This window comes from Bradysia coprophila, unplaced genomic scaffold (assembly GCF_014529535.1).
Source record: "Bradysia coprophila strain Holo2 unplaced genomic scaffold, BU_Bcop_v1 contig_561, whole genome shotgun sequence".
NCBI classification, from domain to species: Eukaryota; Metazoa; Arthropoda; class Insecta; order Diptera; family Sciaridae; genus Bradysia; species Bradysia coprophila.
Window position 1 is genome coordinate 446,683 of NW_023503807.1, and position 21,017 is coordinate 467,699.

Consider the following 21,017-nt stretch of genomic DNA (forward strand, 5'->3'; position numbering starts at 1 on the left):
TACATTTTAAGACTAATGAAGTAACAGTGATACTTTAAATAAACGAACTGACAGATTTTATTTAATGAATAATTTAGACGACTTGTCCAATAATCTACTATAAATCTTACCGCGATATACTTACTAGATACTTGAGAGATGATAACAGATGGTGTTGCTATTCTGTTGATATACCAACAGAGTTTTCTATAAAGATTATATCTCTCTTTCTGAAAACCTTTACCAATCCATAAATCGTCTTATTGCATGTACTTTCAGACATTAATACCAACCCCCACATAAGGCCACTGTTTGAAATCTGTGATATATTGCTACTGACACATTACCTGAGACGAAACACATTTGTTCCACGAATTTTACCTTTGAGCTCTAGATGGGCCCTAACGAGGGTAGTTCTTGTGTATCTGCACGCATCATAGAAAATCGTTTCAATAAAAAATGTATGTTTAAAATTTACTCGCCAACCTGTTTGAAACCGCGGCCATATGAGATACCGATTAGGAGGGACAATGGCCTTATCATGCACATGGGACAAGCCCATGAAGATCATATTTCATGAGGGTTGTTTTTGGGTATTTCACATCCGCATAAGTGAATGCGCATCTGAATACGGCGTTCTCTTTAGATTTATTGTCAGCGTTAATTAACAAAACACTGTTGCCATTTTTATCTACTCCTGATTATAAAATTAACTGACTGTTTGTTTACCTGGAACAGCTGAATCGAAAAAGTGCACGAATTTGAAAGTCGGTCGCTGGTATCAGAAATTTGAAGTATATTATTGTCCAAAATGAATTGGTAACTTAAGTGGTAACAACATAGATCAACTTGACATAGTAATTTAACGAAATTCAACGAAACAATATGGATTCAATTTGCTTTTGTGAAAAAATTTTGTGTACGCAAACAAAACTTCTGTTAATTAATTTAATTTAGTAGCCGCACTGAATCTGTACCGAAACAGTAAATTTTGTTTAAAGAAAGTGGGGCACTCGAACGGTGATTTAAATTCCATTGCAATTGTAGACAAATAATTTTTTTTCATTCTTTGAAGAAAATCGTGAAATGCAATGTGTTTTTTAGGTGTTGCATCGTTGAAAACCAAAAAAAAATCAACACAACCGATCAAAATCGTGGACTAAAACATCTAATCCGAAACAGCAAGCGCTTTAGATAAATTTATTTTTACTAAGGTAAATATCGAATTGGATTTTTATTTTTCCGTAATGATGATGAAATTTTCATCAATAAAATTGAATTTTATGTGATTTCTTGTGTGTGGTGATTGTTTTTGTTTTAATTGTGTTGCGGCGTGGCTCTGTTGAACCGTGTTCAGCCAGTAATCGTCTGCTAATTCGTTCCCCCAGATTCCTACGTGGCTCGGGATCCATTGAATGACGAACTTCGTTTCCTCGTTTCCTCGTTATCTTCTATCACTTCCCTGATTAGGTGCACCAGATAATTGTCTTCCAGTCCGTCCTCTATCAACCTGCAACCGTTTAACGAGTCCGTGAGGATTACTGCTTTTTCCAATTTTTTTTCCGTCCGAGTGCAACAATGATTTAAGTATCGCCGCCAGTTCTGCGCTTGTGATCTGGAACTTCTCTGACAAGCGTTCACACTCCCCAAATTTCCATTGTTGTCTTTCAGGTCATTTTTCGTCAGTTTCCCATACGGTTCCAGCGTTTTTGAAATCGTTAAATTTTCGTATATGTTATTGGCACCGGTTGCCAATAGTCTCTTTATAATACTGTGGCTAATGGCACCGGGTGCCAATAGTCTCTTTATTATACTGTGGCTAATGGCACCAGGTGCCAATAGCCTCTTTATTATACTAATGCTAATCGCACCCGGTGCCATTAGCCAAAGTACTATAAACAGACTATTGGCACCCGGTGCCATTAGCCATAGTATTATAAAGAGACTAGTGGCACCCGGAAAATTTAATTAAATTTGTAGAATACTAGGTAATTCATCCTTCTACGAAATGAAATGAAAGCCGTTTTTTGGATCATAGGGAATTCATCTTTTTACGAAATGTTGCGTAAAGGCGGATTGTTCGATCCTGAGGAATTCATCCTTTTACGAAATGTAACGCAAGTTCGGGTTGTTCAATGCTAGGAAATTAATCCTTTTACGAAATATAACGCAAATGCATTTTGTAGAATACTATGGAATTCATCCTTCTACGAAATGTAACGTAAACGTGGATTGTTCGATCCTAAGGAATTTATCCTTTTACGAAATGTGACGTAAATATAGTTTTTTCGATCTTAGGGAATTCATCCTATTGAGAAATGTAACGTAAAGGCGGATTGATTCGAAAAAGGACGAATTCCCTATGATCCAACAAAACGGCTTAACGTTTCATTTCGTAAAAGGATGAATTCCGTAGTATTCTACAAAACGCATTTACGTCTCATTTTGTAAAAGGATTAATTCCCTAGTATCGAACAACCCGTCTTTAAGTTATATTTCGTAAAAGGACGAATTCCCTAAGATCGAACCAACTACCTTTACGTTACATTTCGTGAAAAGATGGATTGTGTACAAAACAAGTTTAATTTTCAAAATATCCACATTTTTTATTCAAATTTTAATTTTTCCGGGTGCCAATAGTCTGTTTATAGTACTTTGGCTAATGGCACCGGGTGCGATTAGCATTAGTATAATAAAGAGACTATTGGCACCTGGTGCCATTAGCCACAGTATAATTAAGAGACTATTGGCACCTGGTGCCATTAGCCACAGTATAATTAAGAGACTATTGGTACCCGGTGCCAATAGTCTCTTTCTTAAATTTTCCGGAAAGCTGCGAATGTCTGCATGACAAATCATTCCCACTAAAACTGAGACAGGTGGCTTCTAGGTGTGTGATGATTATAATATTTCAATTGATGTGGTGTATCACACGGCTTAAATTGACATCTCATATTTCTTTAAAATTAAAATTATCGAGTTTTTCGTCTTGTTGCTTTTTTCCTTTCATGTTGATCGCATAATTTTTGTAGACCCGAAATTGGTACACGCTCATTAAAGAGACTTTTGCTCTGTGGATATTTCTGCAGAAAAAAAAATAGTTTTACATTTCGAACAAAGATTGAGTTTTCCATTTGTGTGGAATGTGTGTACATTAAGTAAATTAAACCGTGCAACTACATCGAAACTGTCAATATTCTTTGTGTTTTCAATTTTTCTCCTAATCTTGACTTGACTTGAACATAACAAATTGGTACCTGTGCCCGGTAGAACTTGAACGATGCAACGTTGCCATAATCATCGTTGAATGAACTCCCTTTTTGCCCCCCCCCCCCTAGTTTACTGGTGTGCACACATCTTGTCACAAGACCAGATTTACGCAAACCTGATAACTGTGTTTTCAATTTCTCTCTCTTAAATGATGATAGATAACACATTTAACTGTTTTGAGATAAAATTATTGTTCCATTTCTTGTGAAAAGTTGAAAGTTAGAATGGTTAACGAATAGTTTAATGCGGGCGTTTTTTCGTCCTTTTTTTCCTAACAATATTATTGTGTGTTGTGCGGATGGCTTATTGATCGTTATTTTTTTTTTAACAACCTGAAGTCAGCCAATCGAGCCGCTTGTAACACGAAAGACACCATGGGCAATATAATTCCAACAAATGAAGATCGTAGAAAAAGTAAGCATTTATAAGATTCTTCATGATTTGTCATGTCGTAGTGATGGTCATTTTTCTTCAACTATATTATTATCATTGGTCATTTTAGAATACGAATGTGAAATTACTGTTGACAACCATCCTCCATTTGTTTTAATGGCTGCAAATTTACAACAGCTAAGGGGGTTGTTGACTAAATACAGTAGTTTTAAAGACGATGAAAACCCGCCATGGATTTTCGACTCGCAAAGAAGACTAGTCTACGACAATGCAACATTCATAAGTTTGGAGAACAGGAAATTTTTTGCGATGTCTTCTGAGTCACCTGCTGACTCGATATTATTCGATCGCGAAATTATTGAACTCAACTATCAACAACTCGAAACATCGACAACTGATAATTCCGATGAGACTTCTTTGATAAAGCTTGCGTCGAAAACACTCCGTAAGTTTTCTAAACTTTTCTAATTTACGCCATAAGTGCGCCTTCCATTTCAAAACATAACGCATATCAGGACTTTTTAACTCATAGTTTTTGACATTAGTTACATGAAGTCAGCGGTATTTTCTTCAACTGCCAGTTAGAAAAATTTAAATTTTTGGTGGACTTATGGCGTGAATAGTTTTATTATTCGCTATCTTAGTTTTTTTTTTGTTTGATTTCCATTCTCATTTAGCTTCTTGTCTCCCACAAGATTTGGGAAGCTTTTTTGCAATTGTGTATACGTTAAACGATCTACTCAAAGCTATAATCCCTGACTATGCAAGGATTGTAACATTTTTTATTAGTCTTTTTTACTATATATATTATTCGGCAAAGGTTGTCAAACAAATTTTCAAAAAAAGTAGATTTTATGGTTTTTTGAGTTTTTTGTTCTGCGTTACTTTTATTTCAGTTTTTACACTTATCGCACTTTTATTAAACGCTAAAATTGATTCGTATAATTTTATGTTAAAGGCATGCAACGAGACAGTAAATTTAAACAACACAATGAATAACGATTAAATCAACAATTAGACGACGACGATAAAGTCGAAATAAAAATGAGTTACTTGTATCAACTTAGTATTTTGACTCGAAACGTTCAATGAACCTAACCAATAATAATATCAATGGCCAGTGGCCACAGTCAAACAATTCACTGAAAATAGTGAGAAAAATTTAGCGAAGTAGGAAAAACAAATGTGTGATAACTTGGGTTATATGCCACTGAAACGGATAAAAAAGGTGAAAATGTAAGAGGAACTTTACGATGGTCCGCCTGCCATTCGTTGTCTGTCCTTTTCGTTTGGACAAAACCATCATAAATTCACTCCTTCACACCGTCAAACAGAGGCAATCATTCAAACGGCAACGCTACTCCTCCGCTTGACAGTGGAAAAATGAATTGGACCGCTGAACGATTGTTCACTATCTACATCTCCACATCGATTCTACTACAAGCATTGACCGATCAGGAAGACAGTAACATGATGCGCACGGAAAAAGATGAGGATCGTTGGATTTAAAATTTTCACAAGCGTCAAAAACGAACTCGATTATTGAAACGAACGTGGAAGTCACAGAGCAGTTGCATGGCTTGTGTCCGGCTTATAGTCATAGAAATTGTAAATCGATCATTAAATCGCCAGCATCGGCTAGAGTAACTGGCATCAAGGCGGTGAATCAATGGTCATAGATTCCGAAACTGAAACCGTTGATTGTTCAAAGGTGAGTGACGATATTTTTGTGATTTCAATTCGACACTGGGGCGTATTAGTACCTCGTAAAACCACGGTTTCGAAGTCGGACGTATGCAGTATTGCTTCTGCTCAAGACGAAAAACGTTCGAGCGTTCAACAAAAAAAAGAAACTGATATCAAATCGAGGTTGGACGGATGTGAAGTGCAAATGCACTCAAATCAATTTGATGGTCATTGTGTAGACCGTTGAGTAAGAATTGGAAAAGAAGTTCGTCTAGTGAAATATATCATTTCAGTAGTTTTAATATCGGGAAAAGCATGGTGAATAATTGGTTTCGAGAAGATAGCGCTTTTGTCAATACTAAATATACAAATTCATCATAATAAAGATTGTGCAGATACGAGGCACGACACGTCTATTTAATTGTCAAATCTGTTGACGGTAAGCAATTCCGATGAAAAAGCTTTCTCTTTCAAAGTAGAGGTTCTTATAGTTCAGGTTCAGACAGGAACTATTTTCAAGTGCTAAGACTATTTTAATTTTGAGGAAATACGTTGACCTTGAAAGCCTCTTTGAGTTGCCAATAAGCTTTTGAATCGTTAAACGGTTGCTATTTTACATTTAACCCAGTGGGTTGTCATTACGTAAATTACTCGTGCTAAGTAGTCGCCGTTATCCGAATAAACGGACGCCTTTTTCGTCATTTTTACAGTCCCTCAAGTAGCAAAATACAGCAAAGCCCGCAAATTGTCGCAAAAATTAATTTTTAACCGAATTCCAGATACATTGATCGGCCGCTGCTAATCGCTGAACGTAAATTCGACCTGAAGCTTTATGTATTAGTAACACCTATCAAACCGCTACGAGTCCTCGTACGAGTCACATGCACACCGACGGACTAGCTAGATTCATATTGGGTAAGCCATCTTTCTGTTACACGCATGCCATTCTCCCGTTGAAAATTATTTTTACTGCGAGACTGAAATTTATCATTTACCAAAATAATGATTGTGTCTGGTTGACTTTGACATCAAAAAAAGATGAACCAGCAGCAGCAAAAGAAAGCTTTTATAATTTCATAAACGATTGCGAGACCACACGATGTTTTCTGTTCTATTTTCGGTTCTTTTTTAATTTTCACCAAAAAGAATTGTTGTGTAGCATAAATAATGAGGTCAGTAACCTCAACATTCAACACCTCTTATCTTACGTTTATAGGCATTGCCAACAAGTAAAGTGCATTCAGATGTTCGGTTGTTGATTTATGCAAAAGATTGTGTGCACTTTTGCGTTGTAATTAATGACACAGTGACACAGTGTGTATGTGAGTCAGGAGGAATCATTTTTTTTCACACCCAAACAAAAATTCTTTTCAGTGAAATACAGTGCCAAATCGGACACCCCCAACGATCGCTACATGCACCTGACCAACTACAGCATCAACAAATTATCCAACAATTACGAGAGAAATGAAGATGCAAGCGCTTGCAAGGTCACAAATGGACATTGAAATCCCTGTGGACCCATCTGGCTGGCGAGGTATAAACACCGAACTACTCTGGGCAGCATTGCGTGATTTAGTGTTACGCACCATTTTGGCTGGTAAAAATTCCATCAACCACCTGACTAAAGTCAACATCGGCAGCAAATACAATTGTTTGACATTGACGCGATGTTGAATTCGGAACTGATACCTTGGCTGCTCGAAGTGAATATATCCCCGTCGTTGCATTCAGCATCACCATTGGATTTACATGTTAAGGGCCATTCAAGCGCTGCTGAACACTGCGATGTTTCAGGTGCATTGATGGTTTGAGATTTTATTTTGCGCTTGGATTCGATCTAATCTCTGCGATTATTATAGGTTCCACCCAGAATATCACTGGCGAAACAACACGAAATTATTGCTGAGCTTGGGCTTGACGGTCTTCTGTGTCACGATAAGCGAATATTCACCACAAGTATGTCAAAGGGCGACAAGTTAACGCACAACCATTTAACGAATCGTAGCATATAGCGTAGGGAAGATGTAAGTCACATGATGGCATACGATGAGGAGCAAGTCACAAAAATTCCGAAATTTTCTGTTGCAGTATGTGGATGACATTCTGAAAAATCTAACTGCCGCCGATGTCTTCTCATCACTGAGGATGAGCTTGCTCGAAGCGCGCCGTTCTATCGAAAGTCCTAGATATTACAATCGGTTACTGGATGCATGCGAATATCGATATGGTGGTAGTCAACGCGAGAAGTGCATTGCATTGATACGGAAATTCTGAAACCTTATCACCACAACCAGCTAAAAAGGTAATTGGAACTTTGCGATTTTGTTATTTGTACGCCTGTGTTGTGGTTTGTTTTCTCCACACTTTGTTACAACAATAATCCCTCTCATCAACGCACAACTCACAGTTTTTTTTTAAATTGAATTTAAAAATTAAAAGAAAAAATCAACACACACAAGATTTATAATTTTAAATCGTGGAAGGAGTCTGGCGAGCATTTCGCGCTCGCGTTATCGGACTGTTCATTGTAAAATCAAGTGGAAACATCGGGCATAGGCTAATTTGTCGATCTAGAGCTGTTTTTTTTAGACATTTCCTTTATTTTTAACACCAAAAATGTTTTCATAGAGAACGAGGAAGCGATTTTGTTGTTTTTGTTTTGTTAAAGATGAACTAGTTTTGAAAATCGTCTAGGGGTTAACCGACTAGAAGTAGTAGATTCGTGCTCGTTTGTACATTTTTAGTTTGACGAGTTTGTAGTTTGCGTCGAAGGAAGGCTCAAATTTTCGAAAGGTAGACTTTAAGACCCATCTAGTCCAGCTCGGCGAAAAAAAACCTTTTTAAAAATATCGGATAGAGTGGTTTGCTTGGCCAAAATGCATTTTTGAGAATTTTTGCAAAGTGATCTCGTTTTTGTCATTTTCAATGTCCAAACATGAACGTGCGATATTTTACTTGCGAAGCGCAGCGAAAATTTTAAATTGACCGCAAATGTAGTAATTTCTGTATTGTGCTGCACAGGCTTGAAATTCATTGTGTTTTGTTCATTCTATAAACTGCTTCTATCTAAGTCCCTATATTGACTTTCAATAAATGTTCAGCTTATGTCTGTTCACTTTACTATGTCGATCGCATGTCTAACGAAACAATTGACCATATGTGTGTCACAGCAAAATCTTTAACTTCAATCTTTTCATCATTTTACCTCCCTTTTTGCTATATTTATAGCAACCCAGACAACCCAGAACACATCGCATATTTGTGCCGGCGCTTTCGATAACACTTAGATGACGTCCCGTTCTTAAACTATAGTATTCCGTACAGTAAAAAATTAGCCGATCGGTGTGTGTTTTAGATATTTAAATTTTAGTTTTCGATGTGGTTAAACATAGATGACTTATGAGATCCAAAATGCTGCGCTACAATTATTAGGCGAAAGAACTGCTAATTATTTTGATGTTGTGTAATTTAATTGCTGTAACCAACAACCGTAACTTTAGTCGTAAAGATCAAAGAAACGAATTCCAAATTATCCACACTAATTCTGCGTTTGTTGTTAATGCAGGACTCCGAGAGTAATGTGTCCTATTTGAAAGTTCAAATATCCGACGATGAAATCGATCAGCAAAAATTGAATGGCATCAGTAACATTGAGGCTACGATAACAACCGTGAACATGGGCATATAACCAATTACGACAGTGAAATTCAATATTTTAACGGTCTCAAAACCAATCATCTTCATCATACAGTTAACGGAGTGACTGCAAAGGATTAGTGTTTAGATTACAGATCGTACGAACTAATACTGACTCGCGAATTTGTGTTCGTTTGCAATAAAAAAATCTTTTTTTTTCTCGAATCTTAAGTGCTTTTCATTGATTGTTTGCGGTGGTAAGTATTTTGAGTCTCTTCTAGCTAGTTATTGACTGATCCATTAAATTGTGTGCGAAAAAATCCCAGTCAACGGTAGTAAGCAGTATATGTTAAGAAGCAGTCCACTCGTCATTTATTATTGTCAAATGAAGTAAAAGATCATTAGTCGAAGGTAATTTAAACAAATGGAATAGCTTTGATGATTATGACCGACCACGATACATTTGCTATATTGTAATTTCTCTTGTCAACAATAGCCAGAAACTATAAAATGAGTATTCAACACAGACTCTGTCAAAAAGAAAACAAGCATTTTCGCAAACATAGCCCACAACACACTCCATCAATTCAATTGCAAATGCAGAAAAGAATGTTTTATAGACTGCCTTTCAACTCTCGTTTCTTATTTCGTGACCGCATAACGAATTCATAATTTAAGTGCTGAAGGGATTTGAATTTGTGTATCATGTCGCTTTTACACTGTAGTTAGGTGAAATAATGATGTCGAATCGAAAATATTGAGTCGAACTGATTGTATTGAGGGTTTTTCACGTATGGCTAGGGTTCTCTTATTAAATGATACAAATATTGAAGTTATAACTAGATATTGTATCAAACACACGGACACGGACCACACAAATGAAGTAACAAAATTAGCGATGTTTATATACTAGGGAGTGCCGATTTTCTACTTTATTTTCATTGAAACCTGAAACCCAGCTGTCTCTAAGCATTCTTGTTTTAGGTATAATTGTCACACCTAGAGTCCACATGCACGGATCTTAGGGATCGTACCACATCGTATCTAAAGTATGTCACGCGAACGGCTATTTTTATCACATTTTAAACCATATCTCGTCGGCGCGCGTGACATACTATATCAATGGTTCCTAAAACATTTGGCCATACAAAAGTTCTGACGAGCACTGTGCCAGTGAAGAAGATTTTGAATTACGAAGAGCACAGTCGAAAATACGGATTTTTGGTATTTCTTGTCTTTAACTTGGGTTTTATCTGCTATGAAGCAGATTGGATTGCTTGTAGATATAGTGTGGAACAAATGTGTCGAAAGCATTCTGCTCTCAGAGAAACTTCATTTGTTGTTTTCTTGCTCTATCATCGCTGGAAATTACAAAAGAATCGTTCCAGTTGTTCAAATGTAATTTTGCATAATATACGCGAGATATGAAGAAACGCACTCATACTCGTTTTTGTATTTTTCTTTAAACTTCTTCCAAATTGGTGCATATCATCGATTTAATGTAGGGTAGATACAGGTACTCAATTATATTATGACTATGGGATTGTAGGATGCATTACTTTTACATCCTACACACTTCCCACATTCAATTGAACCAACGAATTCAATTTCATTTTTGATTTTGTCGATTGGCACCATTGACATACAGGTAGTTAGTTCTCATTATCTGCTTGTGGTGGCACCATATACTTTGCGTGTCCAAGCAGTTAAAGAAGTACTAGGTAGCGGTAATCAAAATTCTGAAAGATCAGTTTAGATCACATCTGACTTGATCGCAAAGGCAGTAAGCAACTTAGAAGGTTTTCTTTGTGTACTATATGCATTTTACATGCTACATGCGTCGAAAACGGTACTTTTCATGTTTCACGCACTACTTTCGACTCCCATAGCATGTAAAATCCACTCGGGAAGATGAAATGTCTCGTTTGGACACGCAAAGTATATGGTGCCACCACAAGCAGATAATGAGAACTAACCAGTTGTATGTCAATGGTGCCAATCGACAAAATCAAAATTGAATTCGTTGGTTCAATTGAATGTGGGAAGTGTGTAGGATGTAAAAGTAATGAATCCCACAACCGTAGTCATAATATAATTGGGTAATTGTAAGTAATGTCAAAGTAACTTTATGCGGAAAGATCACATGGATGTATGTGTAACGTAACTTACGTTTTGAGAAAGCGCGCGAAATAATGTCATACAAATATTTGAAAATAATTGAAACTCTGGATTTCTCAATTTCCTTTTCCTCTTCGTTTTGTGTTGTGATTCGTATTTTTTGCACTTGTATGTGTGCTATATTTCCGAAATTTCGTTCTTCGTGTCTCATTATCTACAGTATATTATATCGATGGTTATTTCCAGATTGAAGATAGAGTAATGAAGCAACCAATGCTCGTATACACATTAGACAATTAAACAAACTCCTTTGGGCAGACATTTTACAAAGAAGTAATATGAATTTTTGCAACGCACTTCAAGCAAGAGTGGTACTCTAAATAGGGAATTGAAACTTGACAGTGTATCACACAACTGTAAAACACTGTCAAAATATTTTCATGTAAAATAGAGTACTTTCTGCAGCTGACCACTATGATCATTTTTGCTTGATGTGCGTTGATTTTTGGTATGTCCTGTTATTTACCTCGGTGTCATCTTCTCCAAAATTCTACGTTGTTTTATATTAGTGAGCTGGAGACGTACAATAGATTTGGAAAACTGTGTCTGCTAGTGAGTTTTCAAAGTTTTTGGACCAATCTGATGATCTGTTGAGCAAAAGATTTAAACGAAAATGTTTATTGTTTTCAACAACTGTCGCTTTATTGTTTATAATAATACTTTTTTCTTTAAATTATTTTTTTTAACTATAATTTACAATCAGCTACTATGGCCGTGTATAAGCTTCAATGTTTCTTTAAAATAAAGAACACAAAAATCGTCTCTCTAGTGAATGTTTTTTTCTTCTTTTTGTTCAGGACTGCAATCCAAAATCGAGTCCATTTATTTCAGTTATAAATAATGACCACACAGCCATTTCCGTCTCAATTTTTTTCTTTAACACTCGTTTGCTATTTCGTTGTAGTTCATTATATTTTATGGTGACTTCCACTTTACGCGTCATATCTTTTTATTCAGTTTGGTTTACAAGTTTTATTCTGACTTTATCTTGTCACTAAAAATTACACTTTCAAGACAATTTAGGTTCTAGCTCGTTGACGTCATTGTGCATGTGGAGATTCAAAGGTTTCACTATCTGGACTGCCGTATCCAGAACTTCCGTCGTCACGATGCTGATGTCCCATATTGCTGGGTGGGTGAGGCAATTGAAGCTTATCGTTTAAGCAATGCGCTGATGATGGTCGATTCGATGGATTATTTGCCGATATTCGACCACCTAAACCACAGTTCATACTGTCTCCTGCTGGCTGAAAGAAATTGCATTGGGTTAATTGAGGAATAGAAATTTCAAATGAAAATTGTGAACATTTAGACAGGATCGGACTGAGCTAATTGGCGCGCTAGTAACACTTCAGAGCCGAAATTACATTTATCTTATCCTTTACCAGCGCACCAATAAAATCAGCCAATCCCGGGCCTTGGCAGCTTGTAATCTTGTGATTAAATTTCCAGTTAAATAAGCGTGTAAATAAGGTGATGGGAGAACAAAACATAAATTTTCTTTTCATCGAAATTACTCTGGCCTTCTCGAACATTGCACTGGCTTTCAGTTTTAGCACACTACTACAGGGTTTTGAACGCTTCTGCTAATGAGAAAAATATTTCCATGAGATGGCAACTACATCTGGCGAAGTCATTTTTTTTTTAAATTAATTCTGTCGAAGGAATCAGCTTTCGTTTTTCTACAAACACCAGGGAAAACAAACTGATCAATAGATTCAGTTCTATGCTGGCAATAATGTCATATCGATAAAAAAGTAAATAACCATGGACGATTGCACACATCACGTAACATCAACAGATTCTTTTTTATTATTAAAATGGCATGTATGTATCAACGTACAATTATTATATTTTCGAGCGTTAGAAGAAAGACAAATATTAAATAGAAAAAAAAACATGTGAATCACACACTGGCTCACCTATCGATCTATGTTGATAGGATCTATATCGAAATTAATTAATCTTGTATCACGTCCGATAAACAAACTTTCACCATGAATTTATTGTGAACCAGAGGATGAACCGTATATATAGCGATTTACGCGAAAATAACACCTAAAATGTTGGCATATTAATTTTGTAACGAAAAACCCTAGGGAAATGGATATGTATATGAATGCACAAAATTGACGACATATAGATACGCTATGTCTCGCTCGTTCCCTCGTTCTCAAACTATTTAACATAATACATGAGTGGAACACCATACGAGTTTATATATATATATATATATATATATATATATGCGAAAACAGCTAAACCACCATATGCGCTCCAATGCGCCTTGATTATTTTATGGATATTGGAAAAGTACAAAGCCCATTGTTCTTTCGAAAATATCATGCAGATATTAACACCGAATCGATACATTCATTTTCATGGTAGAACGTTTTATATATTGCCGGAAACATTTTTCCATTAAATTATGATATTAAGAAGGATGCTGATGAGATGTACCATTTATTTTTTTTGCGAGAGCATAACGGGAACGTCAATAGTCAGGAAAATGTTTCGGTTCTGTGGATGTCTTATTAATAACTTAGAGATGTGAATGTAATTTTGTAAGGAAATGATAAATAAACGAGCCATCAAAACAGTCGGAGCGTTTGCTGCGACTGAGCCCCGTTCAAATCGCCCTAAAATTTTATTTTTTTGAAGGGCCTAGTATCGGCCTCAGTCCGAGGACCCAAATTTAAAAATTTTTTCAACTACATTCTATTCGGCCTTTGATTACCTTCCAAATGAAACAAAAATTACGAAAAACGGATGAAATTTGCTCGAGTTATATGTAAAATACACATAGGGCCCTAGTAGCGGCCTTAGGCCAAGGACCCAAATTTAATTTTTTTCAACAACATTCTATTCGGCCTTTGATTACCTTCCAAATGAAACAAAAATTACGAAAAACGAATGAAATTTACTCGAGTTAAATGTAAAATACACATAGGGCCCTAGTAGCGGCCTTAGGCCAAGGACCCAAATTTAATTTTTTTTCAACAACATTCTATTCGGCCTTTGATTACCTTCCAAATGAAACAAAAATTACGAAAAACGAATGAAATTTACTCGAGTTAAATGTAAAATACACATAGGGCCCTAGTAGCGGCCTTAGGCCAAGGACCCAAATTTATTTTTTTTTCAACAACATTCTATTCGGCCTTCGATTACCTTCCAAATCAAACGAAAATTACGAAAAACGAATGAAATTTACTCGAGTTATGTGTAAAATACACATAGGGCCCTAGTAGCATTTCACTTCTAAGGCCCTAACTCACGGTCCACTCACCCGATTTAAAAAAACTTTTTTTTCCTACATTGGTATTGACAATACCTATCATTTGCCGTGTCATTTACATTTCCATCGTTTGTTTTGCCATAAATATCACCAAAAGACCTTAAATCACTTAGGTGGCCCTAACTCACGAAGGGCCGACCCGAATATGCCCATCTTCGAACTTAGCCTCAATATTTCGACTATCTTTCAGGGAAAAAATTTTTTGAAATCGGATTTGATTTACTCAAGATATCGACGTGACGGACAGACGGACAGACAAAATTTATATTGCGGATTCGTTATCTATGAACATAGGCAAACACTTTGCCCTTACCGTCTGCTTCGAATTCCATCAATTACACACGGCATCGTAATCCTATAAGCCCCTTCGTACTTCGTACGGGGCTAAAAAGCAACCCCGAAAACGTTGGTATACTACGCCCCATGACTTCTTCTATTTTTGCATGAAATAAGTGGTAAATAGAAAATGCAATTTAAAATTTTCCACTTATCGAGGTGCCTTATTTGAAATTGAATTGATTTGCTGACTAAATGGAATGTTTCCCAGAAAATTTTGTGTGTGTGGGCTCAAAGTTCAAATCAAACAATTTCGAGCACCGCAATAAACGAGGTACCTTCTATCACTCATCTTTTTCTTGAAGGATATGTACCACGGGTGTGTATTGTGTAGAGCCATTTAGGTGCAGTATTATTAAGCTTTTGCGTTTATTAGCATAATACATACACACAGAAAGCACCCTCCTAATTATGTTCTGCAGTACATTTATATATCTACTTAAATGTTGATTGGTGATGTTTCGGTATAATATACCATACATATCTATTATATAGCGACGATAACATACAATTTATATACACAGACTGTACAACAATTGCAGAGAATACTGGATAATTGAGTATTTCTCTCAAAACAATCCATCCGAATTGCCGGTGGGGATTAATGCAAATGAAATTAACAGGGATAGTCCATTGGGCTTAATTAATTTTTCATAGAGGTACAGTTTAAGAGCAAGAAACAATTTAAACGTAAATTTATAAGTCGCGTCTTTGTTATTTATTCATTTCAATGGACAACGCTTCGTTTATACAATATATATATATGTATACCGGGCGAAGACGGTTTTCATTAATTCGAATTTCATTTTCATAGCGACAACGACGGATACGGGAAGAAAAGTGTTAAAAAGTTTTCTTGTCGTTGGAAGATTGCCTCCCGTATTTTATTGCATAAATTTATGCACAAGACTGGAATCACTCTTACAGGTTATATACCTGGGCGCTCAGTAAATGCTGAGATTTCCATATTTTACGTGGAATATGAAGATAACGGGTAATAATGCAGATTCTAATTAAATTAAAGCAGAAAAGTTAGGTGGTACAATTAATTAATTTCAACATATCGGCAATGAAATCTGGCTTGCACTGTCTCGTTCATCTAGCGCTGTATTTCAGGACCGAAATTATGATCGAAAAACGTTGTTAAGGGATGAACTGGACGTTCTTGGAAGATCAGTCACAAACTTCATTTTTGACTCCATCTTATCCGACGTTCTAACTCTTGCTCTCTTGCAATACCTGAGACTGAACCAATTTTATTGAACCAACTGTACCAACGAGTTGCCTGTGCCTTGCCAGTTATATAAATATCACCATCTTTTAAGGGAAAGTCGTGTTTTGATATTTTCGCGTATCAAAGAAATTGGCGTGACTACTATAAAACTCGTTGGAACATTGAATTTTCCCCTTCTCTTTTTCATGTTACACAAATGACATTTAGTTGAACATTCCATTACACCCATAAGCACTTACTTGACTCAAAATAATCCCACATAATGGTTCCAAAAGTGATAAGAATTACAACGGTATAATATCATGTTTTCTATATAAATGCTCTATTCGGTGGGCTCCATGTAACGAATATCACCTACCCCCAGAGTATATATATATATATATACGTACGCTTTCCAGCAGACATAAAAACTCATGAATTCATTTCTATTAAATTACTTATAGCCATTAAATGTCCCATTTATTACCGTCGAATAAGGACCCATATCACATTTCATCAATGAAAATGTTGTGTGTATGCAATGTATTTCTCTCCGTACCTAACCTACATAAAGTATTTTCAATTCTCTTGATCTGCTTTCGCATGGTATTCTACGAATGTCTCATATTTTGCTAACGTTTACCTACATCTATTTTGTAAAAAGTACTTTTTAAAAGATGCACATAAAAAGGTTAAGTGATATTTGGCCGGTAATGTTACCTATATTCAGGAACTAAACATATTTTGTATACAAAGTGCACATTTGACTGTCGTTCTTTGAGGGAAATCGGTATTGAATTTTCAGATATATTTATGAAGGGCGTTTTTGCTAGCAACAATCATCAATTTATGGTAAATTACAGTTTTGATTCCATATACCCGAATATTCGAAGATGGCGATGAAATTGAAAATGGTGACCAAAATGAGAACAAAATTTTGACTTTTTCTATGTTCATGTGTTCTTCAATTTTTTTGCAGTGGCTATTTCTAAGCACTGTCATACCACAACATTCAATATTATGCACCTGTGTCCAAATTTTTATTTTGACGAGTTGGTGATCATAAGCGCGGATCATATTCCAACTAATCCAACTCTTCAAAATAAACATTTGGACCAGTGGCGCCGACTACGGTCTTGCCGCGAGGCTCGGGCAACACTATGACCAAATTAGTCGAGGCTGAGCAACACTATGACTCGACGACACAATAAATATCATTTTTACATCAAAAATGATTTAAACTGTAGAAGAAAACGAGCATGTAAGTCAAAAATTCTCGCTGCGTGGCATTTCACTTTAAGAACAATTCCAACGTTAGCTTCACTACTTTCTCGGAATTCTACATAATTTAAAAGAAATCCTTCGGTTCCACACGATAACTCGACTAACATCTTTTTATTGCTGTTCTAGTTTTGTAAGAGTATGTTACAGCATTAGGAAAGTAAGTGAGTCATTACATGACAAATTTGAATGTGTGTGTGAGTATATGTATTCAAGTGTGAATGTTTATGAAACAAGAGCGTTAGCAAAGTTTTTGAGGGACCGTATTGAAACGAACTTTATCTTCATCCGAATTTACACTGGCAGCACAATTAAGAAAAAAATCGCTCGCTACGCCCGCAATTATCTTTTATTCTTTACAAAGCTTATGGTTCTTATGAAGAAGTTTCGCCCAATGTTCAAAAGTGCCCAGGGCACGGCGGTTTATCGATAATTAAATAAAACATCAATTTTCGATCATACAAAAAAGCGACTTTTTTGGGCAACACTATACGAAAAAAGAAGTCGGCGCCTCTGATTTGGACATATGTGCATATCATTTTTTATGTGTCGATGCAAAGATAAACCCAAACTCCCTCTCTGACCTGATGCATAATGTTAGTCTTACGACACAGAGGCATATAATCTTTCATTGACAGATACCACCAATGGAATCAAATTTTTCACCTTACAGACGTGAAGAATAACGAAATGTTATCTGCGGCTGCGTCGAAACATCAATGCGACCAATAATTTCGTTTTTAGCAAGTGAATTGATTTATGTTCCACTTCTTGAGTAATACGTATTTTATAACTCGTTAGTCCATTATTGGCATCGTTCAAAAGCAACTGCACTGTCACATTCGAAAATGTAAATGTCCATAAAAAATGCAAGAAAATCCTCTCAAATAAGTAGATCAAAAGAAGTAAAAGATCCGTTCTGATCGTCGCTTGTAAAATGGTTGAATGAAAGAGATGAGAAAATGCATAAACATCCGAACACAACATATATTCACATCCAATACCATTAAGACTGAATGGCAAATGAATAAATAGAAAAAGTGACAACCAATTTTTTTTGTTAGCACTTTCCTTCAAAAATTATTATTAGCGACATTTTTGATGTCGCACAGCCAATTGCTTGGATGAAAGTCAATAGCCTTTTCTTAACAATGATAATAGTAATTCAGTTGAGTGTAGAAGTGTGTTCGTACCGCTTTATATTTATATACGAGAATGGTGTATTTCAGCATTTTTATATAATGTACGTTATACACGCGTTATACCTAAAGCTGTGCACCACAAAAGCAGACAGAGAAAAACAGCTTTTCCCATTTCAGATATTGTTATGATACCAATAACGAAATTGAAATGAAAATCAATTTTCTGTGATTTTCTTTCTACATCGTCGTTTTCGGTATCAGTTATCGATATAAGGATATCGTAAAAATGAAAGTAAGTCGTTGTTGTTGTTTCAAGATAGGAGGGCTTTCATTCCATTCAAATTCAAAAGTAAAGAAAAATTTGATGGAAAAAAGAGTTTAAAATGGAAATGTGTTAAGCAATCCAAACAAATTGCCGATTACTCATTGCAGAGAATTATGAACAAAATAAATGTGAATAATTGACGGCTCTAGTGGGGAGAGTTCATAACGTACAATAGCCTGCAAGTTTGATTCGTTTTAAATCTAAAAACATTTGCGGCGTTGTACAGTTTCACATTTTCGTAAAATTTGGACAGCATCGAACATCCAGCAGTATGAGCCATGAAATATTCAATACGATTTCATTTCAATTTAATTTAGAAATTGCAGATAAAAGCAAACATCGCTGTCACATTTAATGATTCACATTCATTTTACTGATGGCTCTGCATTAAGTTTTTACCGCAATTTTGGGGAAAATTTAATGCATTACTTTCCGGCTACCAATTTCGCAACACACAGATTCATTCTCTCGTACATGTGTTCCGTTTCTCCATGTGCATTTAAACAATTTTCTGGAATGGGAACGGTTCATCCATACATTTCATTTAATATTACGTGAATAACATTCGGCGTGTGGATATGGATTTCTTCTTATGTTCCAACACATACACACACACATATCCCATATATAACATGTGCAATGCTTCTATTCAATTAAATCAGTCACGCTGCCAAGTAATATGGTGAAGGTTCGGCTTTATATGCTTCCCCGATACCGATATAAATATAAAATTTAATCTGAGATGGGTTTTTTATCGGTGCGACATCAAAAAAATAGATTTTTTTTTATTGTTCTAGACTCCCATATAACTGAATGTGCTGGGAAATGAGATGGGATTCTTTTTAAATGTATTATCTGTTGGCTTCTTGCCTTGTGGGCAAAATTGTGTGATCCTATTTTGGGAAAAGGCTTAGCACATGTAACGTGAAAAACAGTTGACTTTAATTTTATGAAGTTCTAGATTGGCCCAGGCATGAGCGCCGCCGAAAATAAGCCGCCGATCAAGCCGCCGCCGGTCATTTTTGAGCACGCCGCGCCGCAGCCGAGCCGGTGCCAAAAACACGTCTCAAGCCGGCTTGAAACGACTGGAAAATGAAATAAAGATTTCGAAAGGTGAATGGGTGAAATAATTTTGAAAACCGAGATTCCTGTTGATCCTAAGCAGCTCAAGTACTTTTTGAATTTTTTTTCAAAATTAAGAAAATTTTGAAAATTTTCTTGAATTTTCATGAATTTTCCAGAATGGTATATTACGTCCTCGCTTCTAAGTTTGTTGTTTTGGCAAGTATGACCTTTGCGGAACGAGCCGAAGGCGCACAATCAGTTAATTCACAAATTTGAGAAAACTTTATCGATCTTTGCGAATTTTCTCGATTTTTTTTTCTTTTCAATTTTTACTTGATTTTCGTGAGCTTTCGATTTCTTATCGAAAACCATTTTCTTAATGAGTTAAATGAGTGTACCGGAGCATGATTTTCCATTTAGTTCAAGTTTTAAGGCAATAAAACTTGACGTGTTAGTGAACCTTAGACTTAGAGACTTGCTTGTAACAAGACCAGTTCCACTTGAACTTTGAACAACCTAATCTACCTACATTTTCGCTTTCCGTACAATTTCATTTTCATGCTTACTAGTTCATTTTCCATGAATTTATCTAAACGTTTTTATTTTGAAAAAAAGTTAAAAGGAACCTCCAGCCGAGCCGTTTTAAGCCGGCTCAAGCCCGGCTAGGCTAGCCGCCGCCGAGGTTTCTCCGTCGGCGCTCATGCCTGGATTGGCCTTCTATTCAGTCTGGTATTATACTAAAGTCACGTCGCATCGTTGCTAGAACTTAAAATGTGAAGTGAAATTATAAGAGGAATTAAATCAATGAAATGAAATCTGAAATAAAATTTTGGTGATGATGGCGGGTATCACTGTACATTTAGATGACATCGAATTGATGTCGACAATCAGTACACATCCAAAATAATGGACACTGAGTTATAAGAGAATACGACAGACGTATTTATGTGTAGGTGCCACGAAGCGTGTGCAAATGATGGAAACAAGTAATATCAGTGCACAATGTCCCATATTACTGGCATAAAATACACACGGTTTAGCTACATGTACATGCTTTAGTAATGTAACAACGGTTCGAAATTAGATCTGAAATTAAAATGTCCACGGTAGCTCAATTGGTGTTAGAGCAACACCCCAGCATGGTGGAGATTCTGGGTTCGAGTCCCAGTCGTGGCACCAAAATTTTATTTCAGATTTCATTTCATTGATTAA

At 36.1% G+C, this 21,017-nt stretch overlaps 1 protein-coding gene, 1 non-coding gene and 1 pseudogene across 4 annotated transcripts in view; 2 read left to right on the forward strand and 1 right to left on the reverse strand.

The window, feature by feature from the left end:
* The first annotated feature begins 831 nt into the window (after window positions 1-831).
* Window positions 832-8,975, forward strand: LOC119083177 (annotated as a pseudogene).
* A 2,786-nt stretch (window positions 8,976-11,761) lies between these two features.
* Window positions 11,762-21,017, reverse strand: part of LOC119083176 (LIM domain only protein 3-like) — a 62,627-nt gene continuing 53,371 nt past the window's right edge. The window contains exon 6 of one of the 3 annotated variants that reach the window (XM_037192836.1): window positions 11,762-12,392. In XM_037192836.1, coding sequence (XP_037048731.1) covers window positions 12,186-12,392 — 207 coding nt within the window. In that variant the 3' untranslated portion in view covers window positions 11,762-12,185. The remainder of the gene's footprint in view (window positions 12,393-21,017) is intronic. The other 2 variants (XM_037192835.1, XM_037192837.1) reach the window with 2 other exon arrangements.
* Window positions 20,906-20,981, forward strand: Trnaa-agc. Its single transcript has one exon. It is a non-coding gene; the product is annotated as a tRNA-Ala (tRNA).